The sequence below is a fragment of the Tympanuchus pallidicinctus genome, unplaced genomic scaffold, assembly GCF_026119805.1.
Source record: "Tympanuchus pallidicinctus isolate F22 unplaced genomic scaffold, pur_lepc_1.0 scaffold12, whole genome shotgun sequence".
NCBI classification, from domain to species: Eukaryota; Metazoa; Chordata; class Aves; order Galliformes; family Phasianidae; genus Tympanuchus; species Tympanuchus pallidicinctus.
This window is the reverse complement of record NW_026294637.1, coordinates 705292-728566: the sequence shown is the minus strand read 5'-3', so window position 1 is coordinate 728566 and position 23275 is coordinate 705292. Positions and strand designations below refer to the sequence as shown.

Genomic DNA, 23275 nt, shown 5'->3' with positions numbered 1-23275 from the left:
ATTAGGTGACGCTGTGCTCTGTCACAGCCTTTGATCTCTGCGGGCTCTGGGAGATGTGCAGGAGGGAAGGAGCGCGTCTTTGGCTTTTCCAGCTCCTGTAATGACATCCTTCCACCGCCCCGGGAGGATGATCGAGCAGCACTCCTGAAAGACAGCTTTAAATAAACTAATTAGCAAGCTGCCTTCATTTCTGGATTTAGCAACCCTTCAGTGCAAATTAAAGGTGACGAGCAGCATCTGAGCTAAGCCATGCGTAAGCCTCGCAGTGCTGGGCGCCCCTCACACCCCTGTGGTCGTTGGATGCTCTGCAGCTCCAGGGTGACAGCCATAGGAAGGGCTGGTGCCAGCACCAGGCAAGGGAGACGTGGAAACGTTTGGAAAACATGCGGAGTTCTGCTCAGGGTATTTCTGCATGTGAGCAAAGGAGAAACGAAGCCAACACAGCCAGGATGTGCTCATAGGAGGGAAGCTGGTGTGAAGCACACGTTGGATGGATGAGCTCAGCCCTGATGGTGCCGCTCCACTGCAGGAGCACCAACAGGAGCCCCCTGCTCCCCCCGGCCACACAGCAGCTGCAGAAATCTGATAGACTCGGCCAGAAGCGGAGTTTTGTGATGCCCAGGAAGGCAGCAGAGCCCGGACTGCCTGCAGGGTGCGTGCAGGGCTGCAGGAGGGAGGCGCCGAGCAGCTCGCACAGCTCCTGCAGGTGCCCTTGGGGGCGATGGGCACTTGGGCAGGGAGCTCTGCAGATGCTCTCCGCAATTTTTTTCTACAATTAGTAACAATTAGCAAGCTAATTAGCGGGAGTGACTAGGGCAAGGCTTTGAATAATCTCCATGCGTGTCATCAGAGTGTGTGTAAATCCCCGTGAGCCCACATGCAAAGCCTACTGAAGGGAGCTGTGCCCCATCTTCAAGCAGGCTCCCAGGGGCACCGCAGCACGACGGCAGCACGAGCCATGCTCACAGCTCCTGCACACAAACATTGCTCTGCAAAGGTTGCTTCCAGCCTTGGGGCGGCTTGGCAGAGGATAATCCTACTGTTCAAACTCAGATCAGCATTTCAGCTCTTCTTTTGGGTAATGGTCACAGTGAGCAAAGAGCAGCAGCTAACTGATGTCACAGAGCTGTTTGTGAAAGCCTTCTGAAGAAGCAATCCTGAGTATTCCAGAAGCACTGGCTGCAAGAAAGTTAGAGAAACAAGAAAAGGGAGGAAAGGTGAATTTAAACGAATTTCATTACTGACTTCATAGCAAGCCCTGTGTTTTCAATCAAGAGACACAGCCAGCGAGTGCCTCTGCAAAGCACAGCTGCTGCCACGTAGCTGCACCTCTGTGCAGCTCACAGCTCCGACAGGAAAGTGAAACTGCATTCTTAGCACTTAGGAACCATGGAATGAGCCCAGAGGAAAAGCTCACCCCGAGATCAGATGCATTAGATTTAACTAAGAGTCCTTAAATTAGGGACAAAGCACCTCCCAGTTAGTACTGCAAGACTTTATATTCGTGGAAACACCCTGAAATCAGTGATAGGACACTACGAGTGACTAATCCAAAGAGAAATCAAACACTTGAAATTAAAAAAGTTTATTTGAAGATTCATAAAACAGCTCTGTGAAAGACCAACATTCCCAAGACACTACTATAGGATAACACATTTTCCTACTGTTAGAAAATAAAAAAATTACAATTCAACTAACAAAAGCATACATTTACAGACCAAACATTTTACTTTCAACACCAAGAAAGTAAATGGGTTTGAGAGTCAGATCAATAGCACCAACACTGGGTGATCACAAACCTCACGGGTCCGAGCCTGGGTTTGCCATCACTGTGCCATGAAGGTTAGTCAGGCAAATGAGACCTGTGAGCACTGAAGAGTTTATACAATGAATACCATACCTGCACTCTTTTTACATTCCAGTGATGCAAACAGCAAGCCAGAAACACCAAAGAGTTTCCAATAAATCTTCCATTTCAGTACAAGAAAGATTTCAGAACTTACAAATGGCAGCTCCATACTCAACACACAACTTTATTCACGTTATGTTCACAGTCTGTGCAGAAGAGGACATGTGCAATAGAAGGATGTGAAGAACAAGATGGAGAAGCACGACGAGGATCCCAGGCTTCCTGGCAGAGCAGCACAGCACTATACTGCTTTCCGATGGTACTCAGGAGGGGCCACTTCGTAGTCGCTGGCACTGAACAACGCGGAGGAATTCTTTGCTAAGTACCTAGGAAAGGTATCACAAAGGTTAAGGCTCCTTTCCCAAGAAGTTATTCAGTATCACAAACGATGAGATGTTTATTGAAATCACATTGTGAGATTCCAGGAGCACAAACCGACGCATACAACTGCTAGAAAGAGTCAGCTGTCCAAAGCAATTAAGGATCCGACAGCTCATGCCAAAAATCAATTCCAAACAAGCTGTTGTCAAGAGCTCTTGGCTCCAAGCAAGCACAGGGAGGTGAAGATTAACAGGATGAAACACTTTGCACTGGAGGTTCAGTCAGCTGCTACACCAGGAATGCAGCTCCTGCCAGTGGTTGTGAAGCAGGGACAGGACAGCTGTCAGCACACACGGATGGAGCCACAGCAAGGCAGCGCTGCACTGCTCACGTGTGCACTCAGTCAACACACCGGCTTCACCTTCCCAGCTCTGCAGCTGACAGAACTTCAGCACTGGTCTTTACTTCCATACCCACAGAACGACTGCTAGCTTAAGACTTCAGGATCACTCCAAGGCAATTTGCCCTGGAGATCAGGCCAACTCATGTCCAGCCTTCCTGCAGGGCAAGGCGTGTTTTGGAAGTGCTGAGGATTTCCTTTTGACCTCCATAGCTTACTGGAAGAGGTAAGTTGACGTTTACTGGCAAACAGCTTAATGCTTTGTTACCCCCAATGATTCACAAATCAGTGTTTCCACAGACTACAGCCGACCATTAAAACCTTGTATGAAAACAAAGAACGTTTCTTCTCTCCAAAACAAACAAAAATGGAAGCTTGAGGCTTTGCTAGAAGCTGATCAAGAAATTAAGTGCAGCAGAAGTGGTAAGCTGCAGTGATGCTGTGAGCTGGCAGTGTGCATGCACACACACCTGCTCACTGAGAACAGGTCACACCACAGTAGTGCATTTATTGTTCTCTTGCTGAAAGATTTGAGAAATACTTACTTTAAGAAGTCATGCAAATAGTTTAACAGCAAAGCCAGACTCTTCTCATCAAGAGGCGTGTAAGCAAGCATAGCTCCAATCCGAACTGTTTCAAAACAAGTAGCACTTCAGTTATAAAGTATTACAGCAAGTCTAAACCTACACTAGCATACATAAAGAGCCCAGGAATCCATTCCCACACACAAGCTAACCAGAAACAACGTGCATTCCAAATCCTTGCATGACTGAACATAAGGCACATAAAGAAGTCACAGGTTTTGGAATTTGCCTCTCCAATTTCTGCAGTTCCCACTCGCCGAGACTCAAGACAGGAGAAGGAAGCATTCAGATGCTCTTAACCACTCCTTAATCTCTATGTCATACTCACCAAACAGCCTCAGCAGATGTGGGGCACCGTAGACTTGAGACATGGGAGCATCTGGATGATCTGCTAAGATTTCAGCATACTGGGGCCTCTCAAACTTGTACAGCAGTTGTGTTCCCAGCATGACATTGAAGTATTCTTTAATTCCAGCCACAACTTCGTTGACTGCATACTCCCTGGTAAACAGAGAAAACTGTCAGCCTTGTTCTTACACCTGCCTGGACACAGAGTTAGATTTGCCAGATTTACCAAGCCAAAATTCTGAAGATCTTTTACAAAGCTTCAGATTTCTCCAGGAAATCTGTCTGCAGACCTTGAAATGCAGAACTCCCTGCAGCTGTGCAGCTCAGCCCCTCCTTTACTGACTGCTTTTAACACAGAAAGAATTTACGTAAGCCAAAAAGCACCTTGCTTTTTTTTTCACCTACTCAAGTTCGCTTGACTCAGCACTCATTCAAAGCAACATGAACTTTGTTCACTGGTGAGTGGGTGAGAACAGGTAGAGAACAGAGAACTCCTGATGTGGCTTCTACACTTCATTTAGGAGAAAGCGTCAGGCAGGGCAGAGTGCCAGGGAGAGAGAAAACGTTCAGGAAGTAGGACAGTGCTCTTGAATCGTGTCCTTGGAGACCTGGACCCCCCTGGCACTGGGATGTGTTTAACAACTTCTCTTGTTCATGAAGAAACTTGCAATCCAACAACAGGGAGACATATTCGAGAGCTGAAATGACTGCTACCTACTTGTTATCAGTATTCCCTCTAGATTTCTTGTAGTTTGCATAATCCTCTAAAATAGAGTCAACGTTCTTCTTGGCAGGAAGATAGAAAAGCTGTGGAAAAAACAAAACAGAAAATACAAACTGTCAAACTTACACAGACTTTTCTATCTGCGTGCTTATCTTACAGTGACATAAGGAAATCTCTAGAACAAAGTTCTAGGTTAAGGTGTAAAGTGCATCCACAGGTCAGCACCCAATACTGGTACTGGAAGCAAACAAGACTGCTGGGCACCTGCTGGGGCCAACAGTTTTCAACAACACTTAGTAAAACTGGCAAGAAGAATACAAAGTAGTTTCACTCACTAACAAGTTCCTGAAAAAAGATAATATTTCTTACAATGGAAGACAGTTTATTTTAGGTAAAATTACTGTATCAAGAGGCTTTACGCAGATCCAGCTTGGCAGCACAGTTAACAATCACTATTCTAAGACTGCTTTCTGTCAGAGCTGTAGATGCCTGAAATGCTTTCACAATGATGTGTAAATAAGACAGGATGGAACTGAGGTAAGACATCACCTGCAATGCTCATACAGACTAATTCTGTCACCTAAGCAAACTCCTCAAAGCGTTCCAACAGGCCAAACATGATTAGAGGAACACCACAGAACTTAAAATTAGTTGACTTTTAGCTTATGTCCAATTAGACTGATTACACTCTACAAACTCACACGCAGCTCTGCTGCACAGGTAAAATCCAACTGCAATCAGAACCGTCCAGAAAGGCTTCTGTTGAACTCTGAGGACTTTGCTGCTCTGCACTCAAACGAGATACAAAATTCCTGATTACTGTCCCTGCCCACACATTGACAGGCTGCTCTGTCCAAAGTCACCTGTTTTTGCCTGGTGATCAAGTCCCAGTCATCTACCAACCACGGTTTCAACTCTTCCGGGATTTTCACCTTTACTTCAACTCTGTTCATAAATGTTTCTTCCTAGAACAAAGAAGTGGATTCACACTACTTACTTTCAGATAATCAACCAAGATAAGCCACTCATCCCATCCTTTCCACAAAGCAAATACACTACAGGAGTAAGGAATTGCTGAGTTGCCTTTAGGGGAACAGGGAAATAGCTCAGGTTTTCAGGCCACCCAGCAGGCCTCGCATTTCACAAAGTCGTAACAATTCACACTGCAGGACCAAGTGCTGCTGTCTGTATTTCTGAGCAAAGCAGCTCTTCTGCTCCCCATCAAGAATCCTGCAGGAGAATCATAAGCACATACACTTTCGACTGTTGGATCTACTCGTGCCCTCTTCTTCCTAGGAGGCTGAGGAGTCTCACTGCTACTGCTCCCTTCTCCAATTCCAGGAGCTGCACAGAAGAAAGACAGCGTGCTGGGTAAGAAGTCTGGTCATATGAAATACCAATAAAAAAGAAATGTTTAGGATTTAAAAGTAGTATTCAGATTTCCCTCAAATATCCTTTCACGTGGTTTTGTTCAAAACTAACTGCACATCACATGTCTGTGTTTTAACTGCTACATCGCATGTATGTGAAGATGGAGATTTCTGCACTAAGAACAAAGCATATCCAGTGCTCTTTGGAAGAAACCTTCTGGAACCAGCAATCAGCAGTGCAAGCACGTCCCATCTTGGTAAGGAAACTGAAGTGGGACTTTACTATTGAGAATTATTTCAGCAGATTAGTGGGGATACCACCTTACATTCTGCTTCCAAAGGGTCTAAATCCTGACAGGCTGGAACAGCCCATGACAAGGCAGCAAGTTACACATCCCTATTTTATTAACTAGGGAATTTTACAGAAGAGACACCTGAGGTCCAGGAGGAGCACCGTAAGGTGCAGGAACTAAACTCAGCAGGGGCAGGTTTAAGGTCCTATTCCAGCTAAGAATCCTTCCCTAAGCATATCCACTTACACACAGAATAAAGGTGTACTTACTTTTCTGCTTGTTCTTTTTTGTTTTCCTGCAATGAAGAACACAAATTATTGCAAACATAAAGATGAAAGTACTGAATGAACTGAAAGCCAGAAAAAAGTACAGTAAGTTCAGACCCACAAACTCAGAGGCCTACAAAGCATTTAGAAAACAACAAAAGGAGAACTGCCAGGGATTATTTACCACCACAGTGCCGATGCGTCAAGGTTTTTCTATGACACAGGGTAGCATTCACTTTTGGGGGGATTAATTCAACTCAAATCTACAGCAATCCAGAAGACAGGCCATGAGTGCTTGCAAAAATCAAGCATCTTAAAGCACTCCTGGCCATCATCACCAAGGAACATCCACAAACATTTTGTATTTCCCAAATGCCTGTAGAGGTGTTATTTCAGTACTTCAGAGATCTCTTAAAGACAGAATGAAGGGCAGGGAAGAATCAGGCATCTCAGCCAACTGACTCTCCTGTAGAGCACTGGAAGAACAATTTTAGCACTGCAGCAGCACAAGGAACTTTGAACAGCACCATGAGAATTCACTGTGTGCACCAGGTCGCATGGAGCGCCCACGATGGCACTGAAGTTCAGGGGAGATCACAGTTACACCTGGCTCTCACTTGTAACATTTGGAACCATACTGAATAGAAGCATTCCTAATATTTACCTTCTTCCAAATACTGCTCTCAAACTTTACCACACATCCTTCAGTCTTCCCTCAGTCCTCCAGCCTTAACCTCCATTTCTATTCCAAGCAGCCACACTGGGAAGCTAACTTGCAAACATTTAAAGAGTACCTGGCATGCAATGCCTGCTCTATGCAAATACTCAGATATGTCAAGAGATATTAGAAACAAATTAAAGTGTCCTAGCAGATTTTCATTATTTGAACTTTGTATGTTCACTGATTTTATTCATTTAGTAAGAAAGCTGGAACTAAGAGCATTACCAGCCATGTTCCCACCTGTTTATTATTAATGGGAATCCAATTAAATGCCTCAAAGTAAAAAAAAAATTTCTGTGTGCAAGATCCCAGGTCATGAGATAAAGCTTTATAGCAGTACATCATTATTTCTTTGGAAACCTCATCACCACGTTAAGTGACATTTGTGGCCAGCCTCTGAGCTGGGTGATCTGGGTCAGCAAGCAGGCAGAGTCTCTAGAAAGGTCTGAAATCAGAAGAGTAACACCTTTTTCGGGCTTCAAATCACAATCATTAGGCTTAAAAAGAACTGTGGGTAGAATAAAGATCCCCTCTCTCTCCAGGAAGAAGTAACAACTGCCAAGTCAAGTCACTGACAAAGGACTTGTGCACTGAGGAGAGTCTTTTCTTCGAAACCTGGAGTGAACAAGCAGAGATGGAGTTCTTTTGAGAATTACTGTCAAGATAAAAATAGTTTTAGAGCATCAGGCTAGCAGAGTCTTAGCAAACCGGTGTAGGCAGGCCGTATAAAATACTTTAAGAAATACTGTAATCAAGACATACACCACAGCTATGCTACTGAATCACACAGTCTAGCATAAATCCACTCTGGGCAGGCGCTTGTACTCTCCCACCTCTTTCCTTACTTCCTGATTCTTTACACTCAAGGTATACACCTTTGCACCAAGTCAAAGCAGCCATCTGTTTGCAGTCTAAAAGACAAATCTCAGTTAGCAAACAAACAAAAATCTCAGGTTAGAGACAAAGCATTAGCACTTGGCAGACCTGCAGCAGACAGTCTGGAGTAACTTTTCACTAGGTTAGAACAGCTGTGCAAGACAAATGCTTCTGTGGAGTATCTTAAGCATGCAGTGCACTCAGTATCCAGGAGAGAGATGCAGCATTTGTGTACAGGCGGTGCAGACAGCCTTACTGAGAGAACCTGGAATCTAGGAGGAGCAGCATATCTTAAGCAGACTCATTGAGACACAGCTGAAGAACGCCATATATGTTCCTCGTGATGGCAGACAACAATTTCCTGCAAGGGAATTCAAGTCCTGAAGTGATACAAAAAGATGAAATACAGCTGGCACAGCCTAAAGCACATCCTTCTGTGTCACTTCACGCATGATGAACAAGCCCAAAAACACAGGCACAGCAGCATGAGATATTTGACAGACTTCATGTACAAAGTACAGCCTGGCTGCAAGTTTACATGCACCACTGAACAGCATTTCCATATAGAATTAGCCAACAATAAAACTAAGAAGCAACAGGGAACTGCCAGGGAAGCTCCAGTGGAAAGTTTTAATTAAGACTGATCAGAGAGTTGCCAGGTGCTAAAGACCTCACAGCTCAAACCTGAAGGATGTAGCCTACTGTAGTCTGACATTACCTCAGCAGCAGTAGCAAGGTCAGCAATGGGAATTCTGGGAGGAAGGAAACCCAGACCTCACTGGAGGGTTTTGATTAAGCCAAATGAGGACAGGCCCCTACATCCACAGTACTCCAATATGAGTAATCAAAAAATGACACTGAACTGGAAAGCCAATCATCAAGTGAAGATGCTGACATTACAAGATCTGCAATTGCACAGAAACAAGACAATCAGCAGGAAATGAATACAACTACAGCTTACAAAACAGCTCAATGCAATTAAGTACTGTAAGTCAAGGGTGAGACTCGGAAGGAAAACAAGTAGTCCCCAGCACAATGCTGAACTTTCAATTGCAGTATCCAAAACAAGATGATGTACAATCAAATGGTAAGTGCAACTAAGGAGGCTGCCAGAGAAGAGCATATGCTGAATGCCTGCACCTCACCCTTCCAAACATCCGTCGGAACAAGGATACCCAAGTACTTGTCACAGCCCTTGGACACCGCCTCAAGTAGCTAGCAGTTTGTGCACAGGACAGTAGGCATTAGTGCTCAGATCTATGAAGGCATCTTCTGGAGTCAGATGTCAGTAGAAAACAAGAGCAGCTCACAAAAGAATTCAACACAGACTAATGAGTTCAGGAAAAAAACCAAGACATTGCAAGGTGTGCATGCTCCACAAGAGGGAGGAGTCTATGACCACCTAGTTTAAAGTTTCACAAACAGCTACAAGTGCTCCACGTTCCCCAAATCCTCACGTGTTCTAAAAGGACACAGAAGTCCGTTAGAACCTCCCTACAACAGCTGGTTAAGATACAAGCAGCAGAATGAAGGTGGGCTACACGTGGGTCTCAGGGATTTGAGCTTTAAGACATTTGTGAGCACCACAAAAAGATGAACGAGGTGCCAGTTTGCTCAGGATACAATGACAAAGATGTAAAAAAAAAATCTCAAAGTCTCTCCTGATTGGAGGTGAATGGTAATAAAGACCTTAAGTGAAAACAACCAAGTATGGAAAATAAGCACGTTGGAAAGAGCCTGCCAGCCTTCCACTGCTCAAGCAGCTCGGTCACTGAATTGGCTCTGAGGAACAGCACTCCTACCAAAATTCAATTAAAGCATCCAACACTATCAGGAAAAGTATAAATACCCAAGTCAGAACTACATGCACCTCTGGGTTCTGTGCTGAGAGGAACCACTAGGCAGAAAGAAAAGCAGAAATATTACAGAGGTATCATTAGAGATAAAGGATGAAGCTGGAAGAATTAATTATTCTTTCCTCAAAAAAAAGAAATCGACTTTAAAACCCAGGCAGCAGACATCAAGAGTGACAGAATAGCCCTCCTCCTTCCTCCCCTCCTCAGCACAGCACTGAATTTGAAGGAGAAGCATCCTACCACTGAATGGTGTGGATGCCAGAAGCCCAATCGCTTCACAAGTTCTAAGTGTGGTGGATTTAGGACTCCTCGACATGTTGGAGCTTTGAAGCTCCTTGATTAGACTGATAGAAGCAGAAGTGGTATCTTTTGGTAGAAAAACCTCACAGACTTGAGTCACTTGCCTGTCCCTAAGTACACCTCGCAGTGACCAGGCAGCTGAGCAGGTTAGGAAGATCTCCACTGGAGCTCACATTCCATTACAGTGCTCAGACAACTGGCACGCAGGCAGTGGCATGAAGCTACCTGGCACCTAGAGGACTGAGAGTAGCTTTTGTAAGAGCTGCTAGTTGTGCCAGTGGTAGTAAAGGATGCCACAGAAGACATGCAGCCAGAGCACGCGTTTTTAAGTGACGTATTCAGCTTAAGAACAGGACTTCTGTCAGAAGGAATGACAATAACTTCCATGTTTCAGTTGAGATACTGTTTTGAAAGCATCTCTGATGAGACTGCTTGTAAATGCCTCAGTAAAAAAAGCCCAGAAGCTTTTTGTAAGCCTGGGCCATGTTGTCACTCCAATATTTCAGGTTGCCCTTCTTACTTTCTAAGCACAGGCTAACAGTTTTCTATCACACCACGCTCATCAAAACCAGCTCATGTTCTTAGAAGCTGTTGTTCAGCAGCACCATACATGACACAGGTTGAGGAAGCCAGCATCTGCAGTGTTGTACTTCACCTTTCAAAACTCACTGTAACTACACAAATGCTTATGATAGTTTTTCTAATTAATACAAAACCATCAATTAATTTCAAAACAGCTGTGTACAAATAGCATTTCATGCATATTTCTATGTGATTAAATATTGCTTATTAATAGCCTTAAAAGCCGTTTTCAACTCATTGCTGCAGTTTACAGGAACCGTTACTCTGAACAGATTCAAGCCAGTGACAAAAACAGAGCAGATTAAAAAGGCAGGATCAGTCCTCACATTTGTAACAGTTGGTCGCCACAGCCCAGCTCTCTGGTCTTACAGAACAGCACCGTTTGGAGCGATTTCCACGGCTCCAGGATACAGTAAGCATGCAGAGCAACTGTAAACTTCTAGAACCAGGCAGTTTTAAAACTGACATCAGTTACCTTCCAAATATTAACTAGCAGACTGAAGGCATTTGACTACCCACAGCATGCCCTTCCCCACCTGAAGACGTGTGCATTTCAGAGAAACTAAAAACCATCAGTCCACACTGGCTTTAAAACACAAAGAACAACATACTGCAGTACTTAGAATCGTTAACTCAATTGCTACCAAAGCTTACATTATTACAACTGAAGACTTTAAGAGTCTCTTAAAGAAATCTATGAAAGCAAGGAGGTCTGGATTTCAGGATGAAAATCCTGGTTTGACAATCCATCCTTAACTCACCGCGTCGATATGGTAGGGGTCTCCAAACAGCAAACAGTATGCGCTCCATCTCGTCTGAAAAATCTAGGCACAATGGGGGTTGAGTTAAGGAAAGAATGTCAGACCCAGTGCTCAGCCTTCAAGAGGATCTATTTAAGATTCAAAAATTTACCTTTCTAGCAGTACATTATAGATTTACTGAGCATTCCTGGAGGATAAGTTGTTCTTGGACTGTTATCTCCTTCTCACTACAGTTTGGCTGAGGAACAAATTAGCAAGTTCTCTCCCTCTGTTCAATCCTCCAAGAATGCTACAAAGGTAACTTTTGAGGCCAAATCGCTTGTCAGGGTTACCCTCTTTAGCATATTTGCTCATTGGTTTCTCCCCCTCCCCACCAACAATACTTCATGTACCTGCAAAGACCTTAGAATTACATCAGAATAACCCCGATGTTTTCAAACTACTTCCAGATGTTTTGGTTTTCAGAAGCCATCTTGCCTTTAGTTGTAAGCAGAACACAAGCAGCAGTGGCTCTTTCAACAACACAGCAGCATTACAACTTTGCATCACTGCTAGGTTAGGTCAAAGCATTGCCTCTCCCTCAGCCTCCAGACAGGGAAGAAAAAATGGGGAGACTTTATTGGAAGAACCAGGTCTAATTTAGAAGGATGCTGGTAATAGCTAGAGACTAGGAGCAAGATCAGTGCAACAAGCATGAGACCCTGTTATCTTTCACATCGGAAGACTGCTGTTCCAGCGACCAGTTTTCCCTCTTCCCCTTCACTACATTAATAATCCACCACTTAGAAATTAATTTTTCCAGTCACCACGAAAAGTTTTGCATGTTTTTCTACATGAGAAACAATCCCCCATGCTTACTATAGTGACAATAGAAAAAAGCAAAGCCATTCCCTTCACCCAACTGGTTTCAACTGAAGAGAAGAGACAGATGTGGTAACATGCTTTTGAGCTTTGGAATTGGACAGAAGTTTAAGATGAAGTCCTTTTTGCTGTGCCAGTCTATCTCAGATTTAGCATTATTGTATGTGCTTGAGAGAATTGAGACAACTTTGAATTCTACTGCTTTTCAAGTGCAGGTGAGCATTCAGCATTTTTTCAGCTGGAAAAAAAATAAAAAAATAATAATAAAAAAAAAAAAATCAAGCAACCCACTGCAATCAGCCTGCACCTCTAACATGACCAAAGCTGATAGCACAGGGAATGCAGTCCTGAAGCACTACTGAGATCTCCTCTGCAAGGCGTTCGGTAGTCATGGAAACATTTACGATCGAGCCATCGCTTCCCAGCTTAAAGAATTAATTCTACTTCCAGTGACTAAAAAGCAAATAGACTCAAGTGCAACCACCTCTCAAGTAGCCCCATTAGTAACTATCACAATTTAGATGCTTTCATTAGTTGATAATGACATCCATTAGGAACTCTGTAGAGGCCCATCCCAAGCTGAGAAAGCACACAAAACCAGTGCAGCTAAGGTACCTCACAACCTGCAGCAGTAGACAAGGAGTATATGCAGCATTATGACCAGATCCATCTGAAACTCCATTCCAAAAACCAAGAGACAATTTACAGCCTTGGCTGGGCCTCGGCCAACTCCAAAGCTAAATCTACGCTCGGCACCTACAGCAACAAAGCCTTCATCCACTGCCACTGCACTTCTCAAACCAATGAAACACTTCGTAACACAAAGCTGCCCCTAAAGGAGGCATGAAGTGCGAGCCAAATTCTCCTAGGAAACAATGCCATCTCAGCAGCTTCCTCAAAGATCAGAATCAGAAATGAAGTTAGGAGTTCAAAACATGACGCTGGTAATGAGCACCTTCACAATTAAACAAGTCAAGTACTACTCCAGCAGAAGAGTTTCATGGCACATGAGCAAAGCAGAGCTGTACTGACTGTAAGAACCTAAGAGTAAGGCCATGCAAGCCTATTCTGAAAAAACAAAAAGGATGAAATGAAAGAAAACTGAAAGTTGCATTTTGTATTTTTTCTCCTGACAAACATCTGAGCTTGCTTCTGGTCTCTTAAGGTGGAAAAGCATTTTAACAGCATGTGTGTTTAGATTTGGCAAAAAACAACAAAATAAAGGCTTCCTAAATGCAAATTTATAACTGCACAGTAACAGGGCAAGGCATTTTAAGGATTTTTCTGTGTCAGAGCTTGGGCTCCTTAGAAGAACTAAACAATTCTGCTCAATTTGACCAAGATAAACAAGTCTTAAGGGAGCTTCCCACATTTGAGTGTCGGTTCACTAACTTGAGGGGAATAGTATTCAAAAGAGGAACTATAAATTGTTAACATCCAACCTATTCAGTACCTTGACTCAATATTAAGCACCATTCCATCTTAGAAGATGGTTTCAGTACAGTACTTCACCAAAGGCCTTTCAGATACCACAAAAGTAAACACCTGTATAGCTTGTGTGGGGAGTAGTGGAACGGAGGCCAAATCGTAGGGAAATACCATTTGAAGATCAGCAGTAGAATTCTAAGCAACAGTTTGGTTTTGGTTTTTAAATGAAAAGTTTCTTACACTTCAACATTTTTCTGCTGCAGACCAGATGTCTTCTTGCCTGGAGCAGCACCTCTCATCTTCCCCTCTGCATATTGTTCCCTTTGAAAAGAATAAATTTGGCAATAAGACTACCTGAAAAAGCAGCTTGTTTTCCCTCAAAAGGTAAACAGTTACACAAATCATTTAGAGAACTGCTAGCAAGTAAATCAGAGACAGTATTTAACAAAGAAGGAACAAGTGCAACTAAACAGCAAGACGTTCTTAAGCTTATTCATGTAACAAACCTTTCAAGGCATGAACTCCCATTTACACCTCCTCAATCCTTGTTACCCAGTGACCTGGAAACAACAGCTAACCTCTGCTAAAAAAATAACACATATACTGAAAAAAAGGTTGCTTCGGACCAAGTCTGGAGTTGTTAAGTGTTTCCTAGGAAGACCATCCTCACTGCTTAAAAATACATCTTAAGGATACTGCAGGAGGGTCATTTTTAGTCTCCTTATTTCCATGTGACAGAATATGCTTCCAGTTAGTCAGTGTGCCTGGCTCTCATCGCCCTACTCTGAAAACTAAGGAGCAGTTCACTCTATAAGCTTCTGGAGTACAAAGATCAGAATCCCTCTAAGCCAAAGCACCTCCAGAATAAAAAGAGAAACTCATACTTCTTGAAGGCATCTGCTGTGAGTTGTTTGTTTTGAACTTACCAACCTCCTCTAATATGCAGCAGTTAGATTGAAGTTCTACAGAACAAATGATTCTGCTGAGAACAACTTCTAAGGAAAAACACTTACTGATTGGCTTTTTGAAGTTCTTTTTGTTTCTGCAAATTGGTATCCACGTATTTGAGCACTCTGCTTTCTGGAACCCATTCATCCCAGCTGGAAAAAAGAACAATAATTAATCATTCAAAACCACTATGTAATCACATTCTACACAACAGAATCAATTAAAAGCTTCACAGAATCTGAGACTGAAATCTGCTTTTGTGACAAGCCATGGACTGACACAACGGAGTGTGAATTGCCAAACACATTCCCCACTGTCTGAAGTGGTAACAGCTTTTCTAGGGAAGTGCAACCCTCAGTACATTCAGAAGAGTTCCCCAAACTCATAGGATGGGCAATTTGGGAGGGTGGGAATTGTTTTTAATTTAAAAGAGTCATTTCAGGAAAAAGAAAAGCTACACTTACTAAGTTATGGGACATCTGTAGCCATAACTGTATTATTCTGTGAGTTTCCTTTATCTATTCCAACATTTTATAGGTTAACAAATTCAGCAATAAGATCTTACTGTAAGAAGAAGTGCTCTGATTTCTGTCTGTGAAGGAAACCAAGATGGCATGAATATTTGAAGAATCTGAAGTGAACGATTTAAGAGAACAGGTGTTGGGGAAATTGCCATTATGAGCAGTAATTCCACTTTGACAGAGTGGATAATCTGAGCAATCTGACAAATTATTTCAAATAAAAGCACATTAAAAGTGGCCACGTTATTCTGAAACGCATAAGTGAAAGCTCACTATGTAGATTTCCACATCATTCCCATTGGATGGCAGTAGCTGCTACTCTAGCAACATCAACGCAATCAAAGCAATATTATTACAGGAGTACAAGGCTTTCAGGATTGAGACAAGCCAAGCTTAGCCACCAAGTGTTAGAGAAACAGACTGGCAGCTGCATGTACTTTAGTGTCACATTTTGGTCAGATAGGAAAGCCACTTCTCTTACTCCTGGCTGTACAGCTGTGACACTTTCAAAGAAACTTAACTGCAGCACGCATTCCACCGCATGAGGAAGCTCTCACATCCTGTCAATATTTGCATCAAAAGTTGAACTGAGCAATTAATAAAGGACTAAAATTATGTCAACCAGAACTAAACAATCACTGTTCCATCTAAATCTTGCAGCAATGCCACTTTTAATGTAGTTAACTGGAAGCCTGAAGGTAAGAAAACCTTCAAGCAACACAAGCATGAAAAGAAAAGCAGGAGTTACGACATCATTTACAGCACCCTTCACCACCAGAGATAAACAAGGAAATGAAGTACCACATCCATGCTGCCTCACTGACACAGAGCAGCCAGCTTAAGAATCAGTTACGCTCCCTGTAAATGCTTTATAGTAAGCAGTGACAGTTACCTGCCCGCTGGCAGGGAAGGGGATAGATGCATTTACAGAGAACTGTAGGCATTAGGATGTGAAGTGCAGCTTTTAGTGAAGTCAGTGAGGTCAAGATATTAGTGACAGTATTTGCTCGAGAATCCGTAGCACTGACATGAAGCAAAATCTGAAAGATTTCTGGAGCTTGAAGAGCTGAAGCTTATAATCACTAAGGAAAAAAAACAGTAATTCTTAAATTGAAAACCCTGCCACAGAACTTGACGGGCAAAAAGCAACTATTGAACACAGTAACCTCGTGAAATCCTCTTTAGAGGGCTGACCATTACATCGTGAAGCCATCTTCAGAAGTCTCTCACCTAGAATCTTATTAGTTTTGCAGAAGGGAAAGGTTTCTCTAATGCTACCTCTGCATGACAGGCCAGAACTGAACGACAGGCTAAGTCTGCTCCTGTGAGGGACTGACACAGACAGCCCTCCCAACTCTGAACGCAGCCTTCACAAAGACACTATTTACCAGATCTTTGCTGCCAGCAACATTTAAGACTGAAATTCACTGGCTTTCTGAGAAGAATACTTGGCTCCATTGCAGCTCTCTCCTACCAAAACAGAAGTTTCCATATTGACATCTCTGCCAGGAGGGAACTATAGTAACTGTTTTCAAAGCTGAACAAACAAGCCTTCCTATGAGTCTACAGACACCGTAAGCTACTTTGCCTACACAACCAAAGCCCTGCAGGAAGGAAACTGTGAGTTAGGCAATCTTTTGTTACTACAAATCATGGGCCTACGTATAAGAAATATTTGGGTTAATTTTAGAAAATTCTCCAGTAACACACAGATGGCAGAACTTGTTCATCAAGCTAATATTCCAACAGATAAAAAAAAAAAAAAGAGGACTGACTCCACTTCATGCAAATACTTACTTTTTATTCCAACCACTGTAATGAATAAAGTATTTCACTTGCTTGTCCTTTATGGCAACCTTTACACACTGGAACAGAGGAGAAGAGTTCTGTTAGCACCAATGAGAACAAAGATGACCAAACAAGTTTTGCTTCATAAGCTTTCAGACTCTAAACGTGCAGAGATTTCCATGCATGCAACTGAAATACCTGGCAGCAACTCCACAGCAGAAACTAAGTTGTCTAACACAAGTTGCTGCCTATTTACAGATCTGGAAGGTCTAAGCAAAGCAACTGTGCTGAGCTATCCAAAGGGCCACCTTCAGCCATGAGAAGGATCCAAAACCCCTGAGGAGCACCAGATTAACTACACAGCCACTTAACTAGTCCAGGGTTAGCTGTAAGCCATTCAGAGAGCTTGCTCACATGCAGGCCCCTACCTCACAGGCAGGTAAGCTGGCTGAAGTAGAAGAGTCTTCAAAAGTAAAGTAAATAACACGGATCTCTGCAGTCACAGAGAGCACACTGTATTCAGTAGAAAGTACTCAGTAGGATAGGAGTTTTCTAGACTGAGAATTTAAACACGGGGTAAGTAAAAGGTTATCTCCATCCAAAGGCTGGCCTCAGAAGACAGTAACCTCATACACCAAGACTGAGGTGAGACCAATAAGACAAGGGAATATACAGGACAAGGTTGCCCCAATTAATCCACACCACCACTCAGAAGCATCCCTCACAGGAACCTGTGTGCCTTAATTTTAAGAAGGGCCCTCCCAAGAGCCTGTCAGATGTAACATCAGCACATCCAGAGGAAGACTTCAATGAGCTGCAACAGCTACACACACTGCTCATTAACAGTTTTCTCCTGCATCTGCAGTCTGACATGCAAGACAACTTTCCAATAGAAGGAAAGCACAGCCAGAGACAGACCTCCTCCTGCAAGAGCACAGCTCAGAAGACAGACTGCATAACCTCTCACAGTTCATCTTTGTGTCCAGCTACATCTCCAAACTTCCCAGCCGTGCCAAATTAAGTCCCCAGCTTAGGGCTGGATAAGGCACTTCTCCAGAAAGGTATGTTCTGGAGATGCTGGGGTACATGTCACCATTCTACCCCACAGCATCCTCACCTCAATCTACTGCAGAGACATGAACATGCTCTTCAGCTCCATCTTTTGGTTCCATTTTAAGGCTTTCTCTATTGAAGTGGGAAATTGACTTACACAACTCAGAATGGGTATTTATGCACTATGCTGGGTCACCTATAAGCACTCCTGAGAATTCAGCCTCCTGCTGTACAGCATTTTCCTCAGCATCACTGTCAGGACTCCATCCCATGCCTTCCCAATTTAAAAAAAAAAAATCATCAATGCTTAATTGCCAACAAAGTGGAACAACATATTCCACTACTGATCTCAACTCCACCATATTTGGAACAAACTCAGTCTCACCTGGACTCACAACAAGGAGTAAGGATATGCTGACCCTGCTGACACACTACTGCACTGCTTATTCATTTGAACTTGCTAGTTCACTGCAGACCTGGATTTAAAGCCACAGTCAGACCGTAGGCTTAAAAAGCCTCTACTGGTTATGAGGAATCAAAGTGAGCATGAATATTCAAATAAATACCATCCCACACCAAAATATTTCCCTTCCTAAGAGAAGGAAGAGAATTAATGGATAAGCATAACAGTACTTCCAGGCAGCTTGCAGCTGTTAAAAGATAGCAGCTTTCAGCCAAAAGCATCTTAAGTAGACCTCATTTAAATCTGCACTGTATAGTTACTGCATATGGATCGATAAATTCTAACTTCCCATACTGCTCTGATGCTGGTTCATGCACTCGTTCCAAGTTTGCTGTGCAGTGCTGTGGGAACACATGCATTAGAGATGTTCAACACAAAAGATATAACCTTAGTAACTCATCAGAACAGCTGCTGTGGGTCCTGAGTTGTTTTTGCTGATTTTTTGTTTTTGTTTTTTTTTTTTAAGCTTCTCCATAATAAAGAACATAATAAAAAACTGAAGTGTATATAATAGCATGTTTTCCTTCATCTTGCTTCAGTCATTACTCCTAGGGAGGTAAGGCACAGCAAGTAATCTCCTGCAATTCTTTATTTTCCTGGGCAAGTCAGAACCACGTGCAGTAATGAGCAGCCACATACCTTTGCTTCATAAAGGAGAGGTCCATGAAAACAAAGCACTCGTTCACCTGAAAGACAGTCACAGAAAGCCATCTTAGAATAAAACCAGGGCCATTTCTCAAATGTTATCACAGAACAAATCCTACATCAACCTAGCAAGAAACTCCAAGAGATTTTGAGAACCATGCTGGTGATTGAAAACTTTTTGTCATATCAGAGGATCGAAGCAGATTACTGAAGCCATGAAGGAAAGATTCCCCATGGACTTCCCCAGAGAGCACTTGCACAAGGAAAGCTGCACACCAGCTGCATCCAAGCCACCCACAGTTCTGTTTTGCTGGGGTTTTTTTTCAGCAAACAGTTGACACTCAAACCTATAATCCTGCCCATACTTCTAGCCTCTGCCAGCTCAAGTTACTGGCACCCAGACCTCCTTCAGAGCCGTAACTTCAGACACAGATATGAAAACACCCTGGCTTGGTGCAAACGTGCACTTCAGCAGGTAAAACCATTTTGCTGTAAGGGATTCCTAAGTCTTCATGACATTGCAATTTGACTCAGAGCAGGGAATCTGCTCTTGCTATCAGGTGCCACCCCTCTATCTCAAGCTGCAAACACAAACAGAAGTGCTACCAGCACTCCCCTCCTGGTAGGAAGTGCAACACCTGGCATTTCCGGTTCAATGAAGTAAGAATTCCAACATTTCTCCAACCATTTGTGGGACAGAACAGTGGCAGGGTTGTGCGACAGCTAGAAAAAATGCTCACTTCATGGTTTTAAGCAGGAAGAGCTCATCCTTCAGCCTCCCTCCCACCTGCAAGTGGTAAGCCCTAGTGTGCAGTTCTATTCTGCAGGAATTTGAGTGTACTCAACAGAAGATGCTGGAGTGCAGATGTTTCCTTCTTGAGAGCTGTGATGCATCACATGTTCTGAAAGAAAAGCTGCAGAACAGTCCAGTGTGCAGCACGCAGCCAGGACACACAGGGCAGAGCAGTGCCTCAGCACCTGTGCTGGGTGGGCTGGGAGGACCAGCAGCACGATGCCTCCTCAGCCCCGCAGCTCTGGAGCTCCTCGTGAGCAGCTCAAAACCAACCGATTTGCAGGCTGTGGGTTTAAAAGTACCCTCTATTGCAAAATTTACTCTACTCCTCAACACTCATTTCTACATACTCAAGGGGTAAGTCCAGCAACAGCACGCAGAGCCTTTAAGCGTGACCACTCTTGAAAGCTGAACAATCCTGGCCGTATTTGCCTTTCCCCACCTCAGACACAACGCGACGTTTACACAACTTGTAACCAGACTGGCTGTAAAGAATCGCTCTGCAAACTGCTGAAAAAAAAAACAAATATCCCCACACCTCAATTTCTTTTGGTGAGGGCACCGAGCAGCTCTCACACGCATTCTGAAGCGCCGCTCTGAGAAGGTCAGGGAGGTTGCCTGATTTTGTTTCAATCAGAGGAGGAGGATTTGGGCACCATTTTAACAGCAAGAGCGGGATACAAGCAGATACACAGCAGTTTCTCCAAAGAGCACAACTGCTACCAAACATCACCCAGCAGCAGGAGGCTCGGATGGGCAAGTACACATCTGTGAGTTTACTAATTAACTTGTATGCTGACTAGGGAGAGCATTGCCATCAAAAGATGTACTGCCTAGGCTATGAGCCACACGCTCCTCACAGAACTGAAGTATTCACAGTAAAGTCCAAGAACACACAACTATGTCAGAAATGTATTTCAACTTGTAAAAAGCTCCTGTACGTTGGAAAAAGAGCTAGAGATTTGCCAACAAGTGATTCTTTTGGTACTTGAAGTACTTTTATGCAAAAACAAAGAACACTAAACAAGAATCTTCATAATCAGAGCTAAGAATGAAAAGTTCCATTAACCTCATGCTTTATGTTGCTCACTTGGGCACAACTGGAAAACACATCTCCGTTATAAATATCATATAAAGCCTTTCCAGACAAAACTCTGAGATTAAGGAACACAAACCTTAGTTGTGCAGAAAGGATGCCACAAAAACAGAATGGCCCTAACAGGAGCAGCAGACCGTTTCTCTCCTGCACTGCCACAGTAACACCCACACCTACTCATTATCCCACAAGCAGGACTTGTAAGAAAAGAGTTCTTTAGCTAAAATAGCTGATAGGAAATACCTGGACCTGCTCTGCCAACACTTGAGGAAGCCAAGGTGCACAGAGCATTTGTGCTGGGTACTAACAGCTCCCATACCGGCACCAGGCCAGCACACCCTGCTCAAACACAAAGCAGGCTCCGGACCAGCAAGTCTTCTGGCATCAAAGACTGTGAGGAACAGCTCGGGGAAGTCTCAGTTCAGCTGCCCCCTCCTACAATTGTTTTGCACGCAGAGTATTTATAGAAACAATAAGTTCTCAAGTTGTGTGTGAAGGACGTGACACATGACTTGCCTTTGATGTCAAAGTGGAAGGCTAACAAGTCATCTTGAGAACAGATGTGGGAGCAGAGATATCTCATCACCATCATCAGGGAACAAACCTGCTCTAAGCAAGTCAAAGATTGAACTTGACAGCTGAGAAAGATTCAATATTCTCCATTTTCTCTTGCCTGTGAGAAGACGCAAGAACACCAAAGAACCATTAATTCGCACTTGACCAGATCTGATCTCATTTCTGAAGCCTACATGAAAAAAATGACAGTTCCTTCACTTTAAGGGATACCCCATATTGCCAGTAGGACAACTGGGTGTTCCAGGCTTTCCACTGTATTCACAGAAATCCTGTCTCCTTCTCACCCATTCCTTTACAGGAAGTGCCTGTAACTGTTACAAAACAGTTTCCAACCCCACCCAACACTATTCAACAACAGGATTTCAAGTTACACATAATTTTATTTGCCACGCTGTGATTGCCATAATAAAACGCTTCAGTTTCAGCACTTCAGGAAGCTTCATTCATAGGACACTTCTTCAATTAAATGCTAGTGCTGAGCTCACAAGCATTTATATTTAGGTAAGAAAGCTCATATTTTAACTTCCGTACTGAATTTATGCTGCTTGGACTCCTACAGCTATGAATATGTCAGCTCGGAATTCTACTCAACTTCCAGTTCGCTACATTTTGCATTAACTCACTACAACGTGAAACACACATTAAATCCTGATTAACTCTGCAGGTTGGTAACACTGCTATGGTCACTCAGAACAGCAGAACATGCTCTGACATCAGCTGCCATCCAGTCGCTGCTGCCAGGCACTCCTCTGCAAAGCCAGCTGCTCAAGACAGAAGCCACAGTGAGGACCAGGCAGAGAAAAGGGGAACAAACCTTCATTTGCCAGTATTAGCATCAATCATTTTAAAACCACGACATACACAAAATAAGCCTTCTAAGCGGCAGAATCCTACCATTTACCCTAACGTCTCCGCTGCTCTCATGCAGGTATGGATTCCACCAGCTGTATCAGTGCAGAGCCCCGAGCCTCCTTCTTTGCGAGGAACCCCAGCCCAGCTCCACAGCACGGGCAGCGGAGCATCGAGCCGAGCAGATACAAACCCTAACAGACTTAGGAGATGTCAACGGCTTTAACACCTGCCGGAAAACGAGCATACGTAGGATATCGGGGGAGAAGGGAACGCCCAGGTCTTACGGGCAGAAAAGCCGAGGAATAGGAAGAGAGGAATCCATTTTTCCCCACACGCTGCCTCTGCTACGGCGGAGAGGCGAAAGCTGAGACCCCAACGGCGCCGTGCCGCCGCAGGGCCCCAAGGGAACATCAGACTTCAAGGGGACATCGGGCCCCCGCCCGTGAGCACGGCAGCTTTCCTTTTTCAGCAGGACTCCCTCAAAACCGTTTCCTTTGTTTCTCCTCGGCCCGCCCACCGCCGCAGAGCCGCTCTCAGCCCTCGGGCTCGGCGCAGCCGTGCGGCTCGCAGGCCCCGTGCCCGTCACGGCCTCCAGCCCGCCGCCCGCTCCGCTCCCACACGGCCGCCGCTCCCTCGGCGCTCACCCGCGACCCCCAGCGCCGCGCCCGGCCCGCCGACCCCCGCCCGCACTCACCCTCCTGGAATTTGGGCTTGGGGTCCTGCTTGGGCGCCATTTATAAGTGCCTCGCCCTCCTCCCGCCCCCTCCCCGCGGGGGCCTCACCACCTCCGCCGCATTCTGCACGGCCGGCCCCAACCCCTCCGCACCGCGCATGTGCATCGCACTGCGCCGCCCCCGCGGCATGCTGGGATCGGTAGTGCGGGGCGGGGCGGCCGCGTCGGGAGAGCTCGGCGCTGTGGCTGCGGTGCTGCGTCGATTCG

The 23275-nt window shown here is 44.3% G+C and overlaps 1 protein-coding gene and 1 long non-coding RNA gene across 4 annotated transcripts; both read right to left on the bottom strand.

Moving 5' to 3' along the window:
• Positions 1–1569: 1569 nt before the first annotated feature.
• Positions 1570–23167, bottom strand: MORF4L1 (mortality factor 4 like 1). Of its 3 annotated transcripts, XM_052671821.1 has the most exons (13): positions 23030–23167; positions 19013–19059; positions 16867–16934; positions 14614–14700; positions 13841–13921; positions 11312–11374; positions 6219–6244; positions 5542–5630; positions 5150–5251; positions 4281–4369; positions 3543–3715; positions 3176–3260; positions 1570–2235 (listed from the first exon to the last, which is right to left on the bottom strand). In XM_052671821.1, the coding sequence occupies exons 1-13, from the start codon at positions 23067–23069 to the stop codon at positions 2151–2153; spliced, it is 1035 nt and encodes a 344-aa protein (XP_052527781.1). In that variant the 5' UTR covers positions 23070–23167; the 3' UTR covers positions 1570–2150. The 3 variants fall into 3 exon arrangements, with proteins under 3 accessions (XP_052527781.1, XP_052527783.1, XP_052527782.1); XM_052671823.1 differs by lacking the exon at positions 3176–3260; XM_052671822.1 differs by lacking the exon at positions 11312–11374.
• On the bottom strand, positions 7176–11305 carry LOC128075259 (uncharacterized). Its single transcript, XR_008203708.1, has 2 exons — positions 9515–11305; positions 7176–9460 (listed from the first exon to the last, which is right to left on the bottom strand). It is a non-coding gene; the product is annotated as an uncharacterized LOC128075259 (long non-coding RNA).
• Positions 23168–23275: the final 108 nt, after the last annotated feature.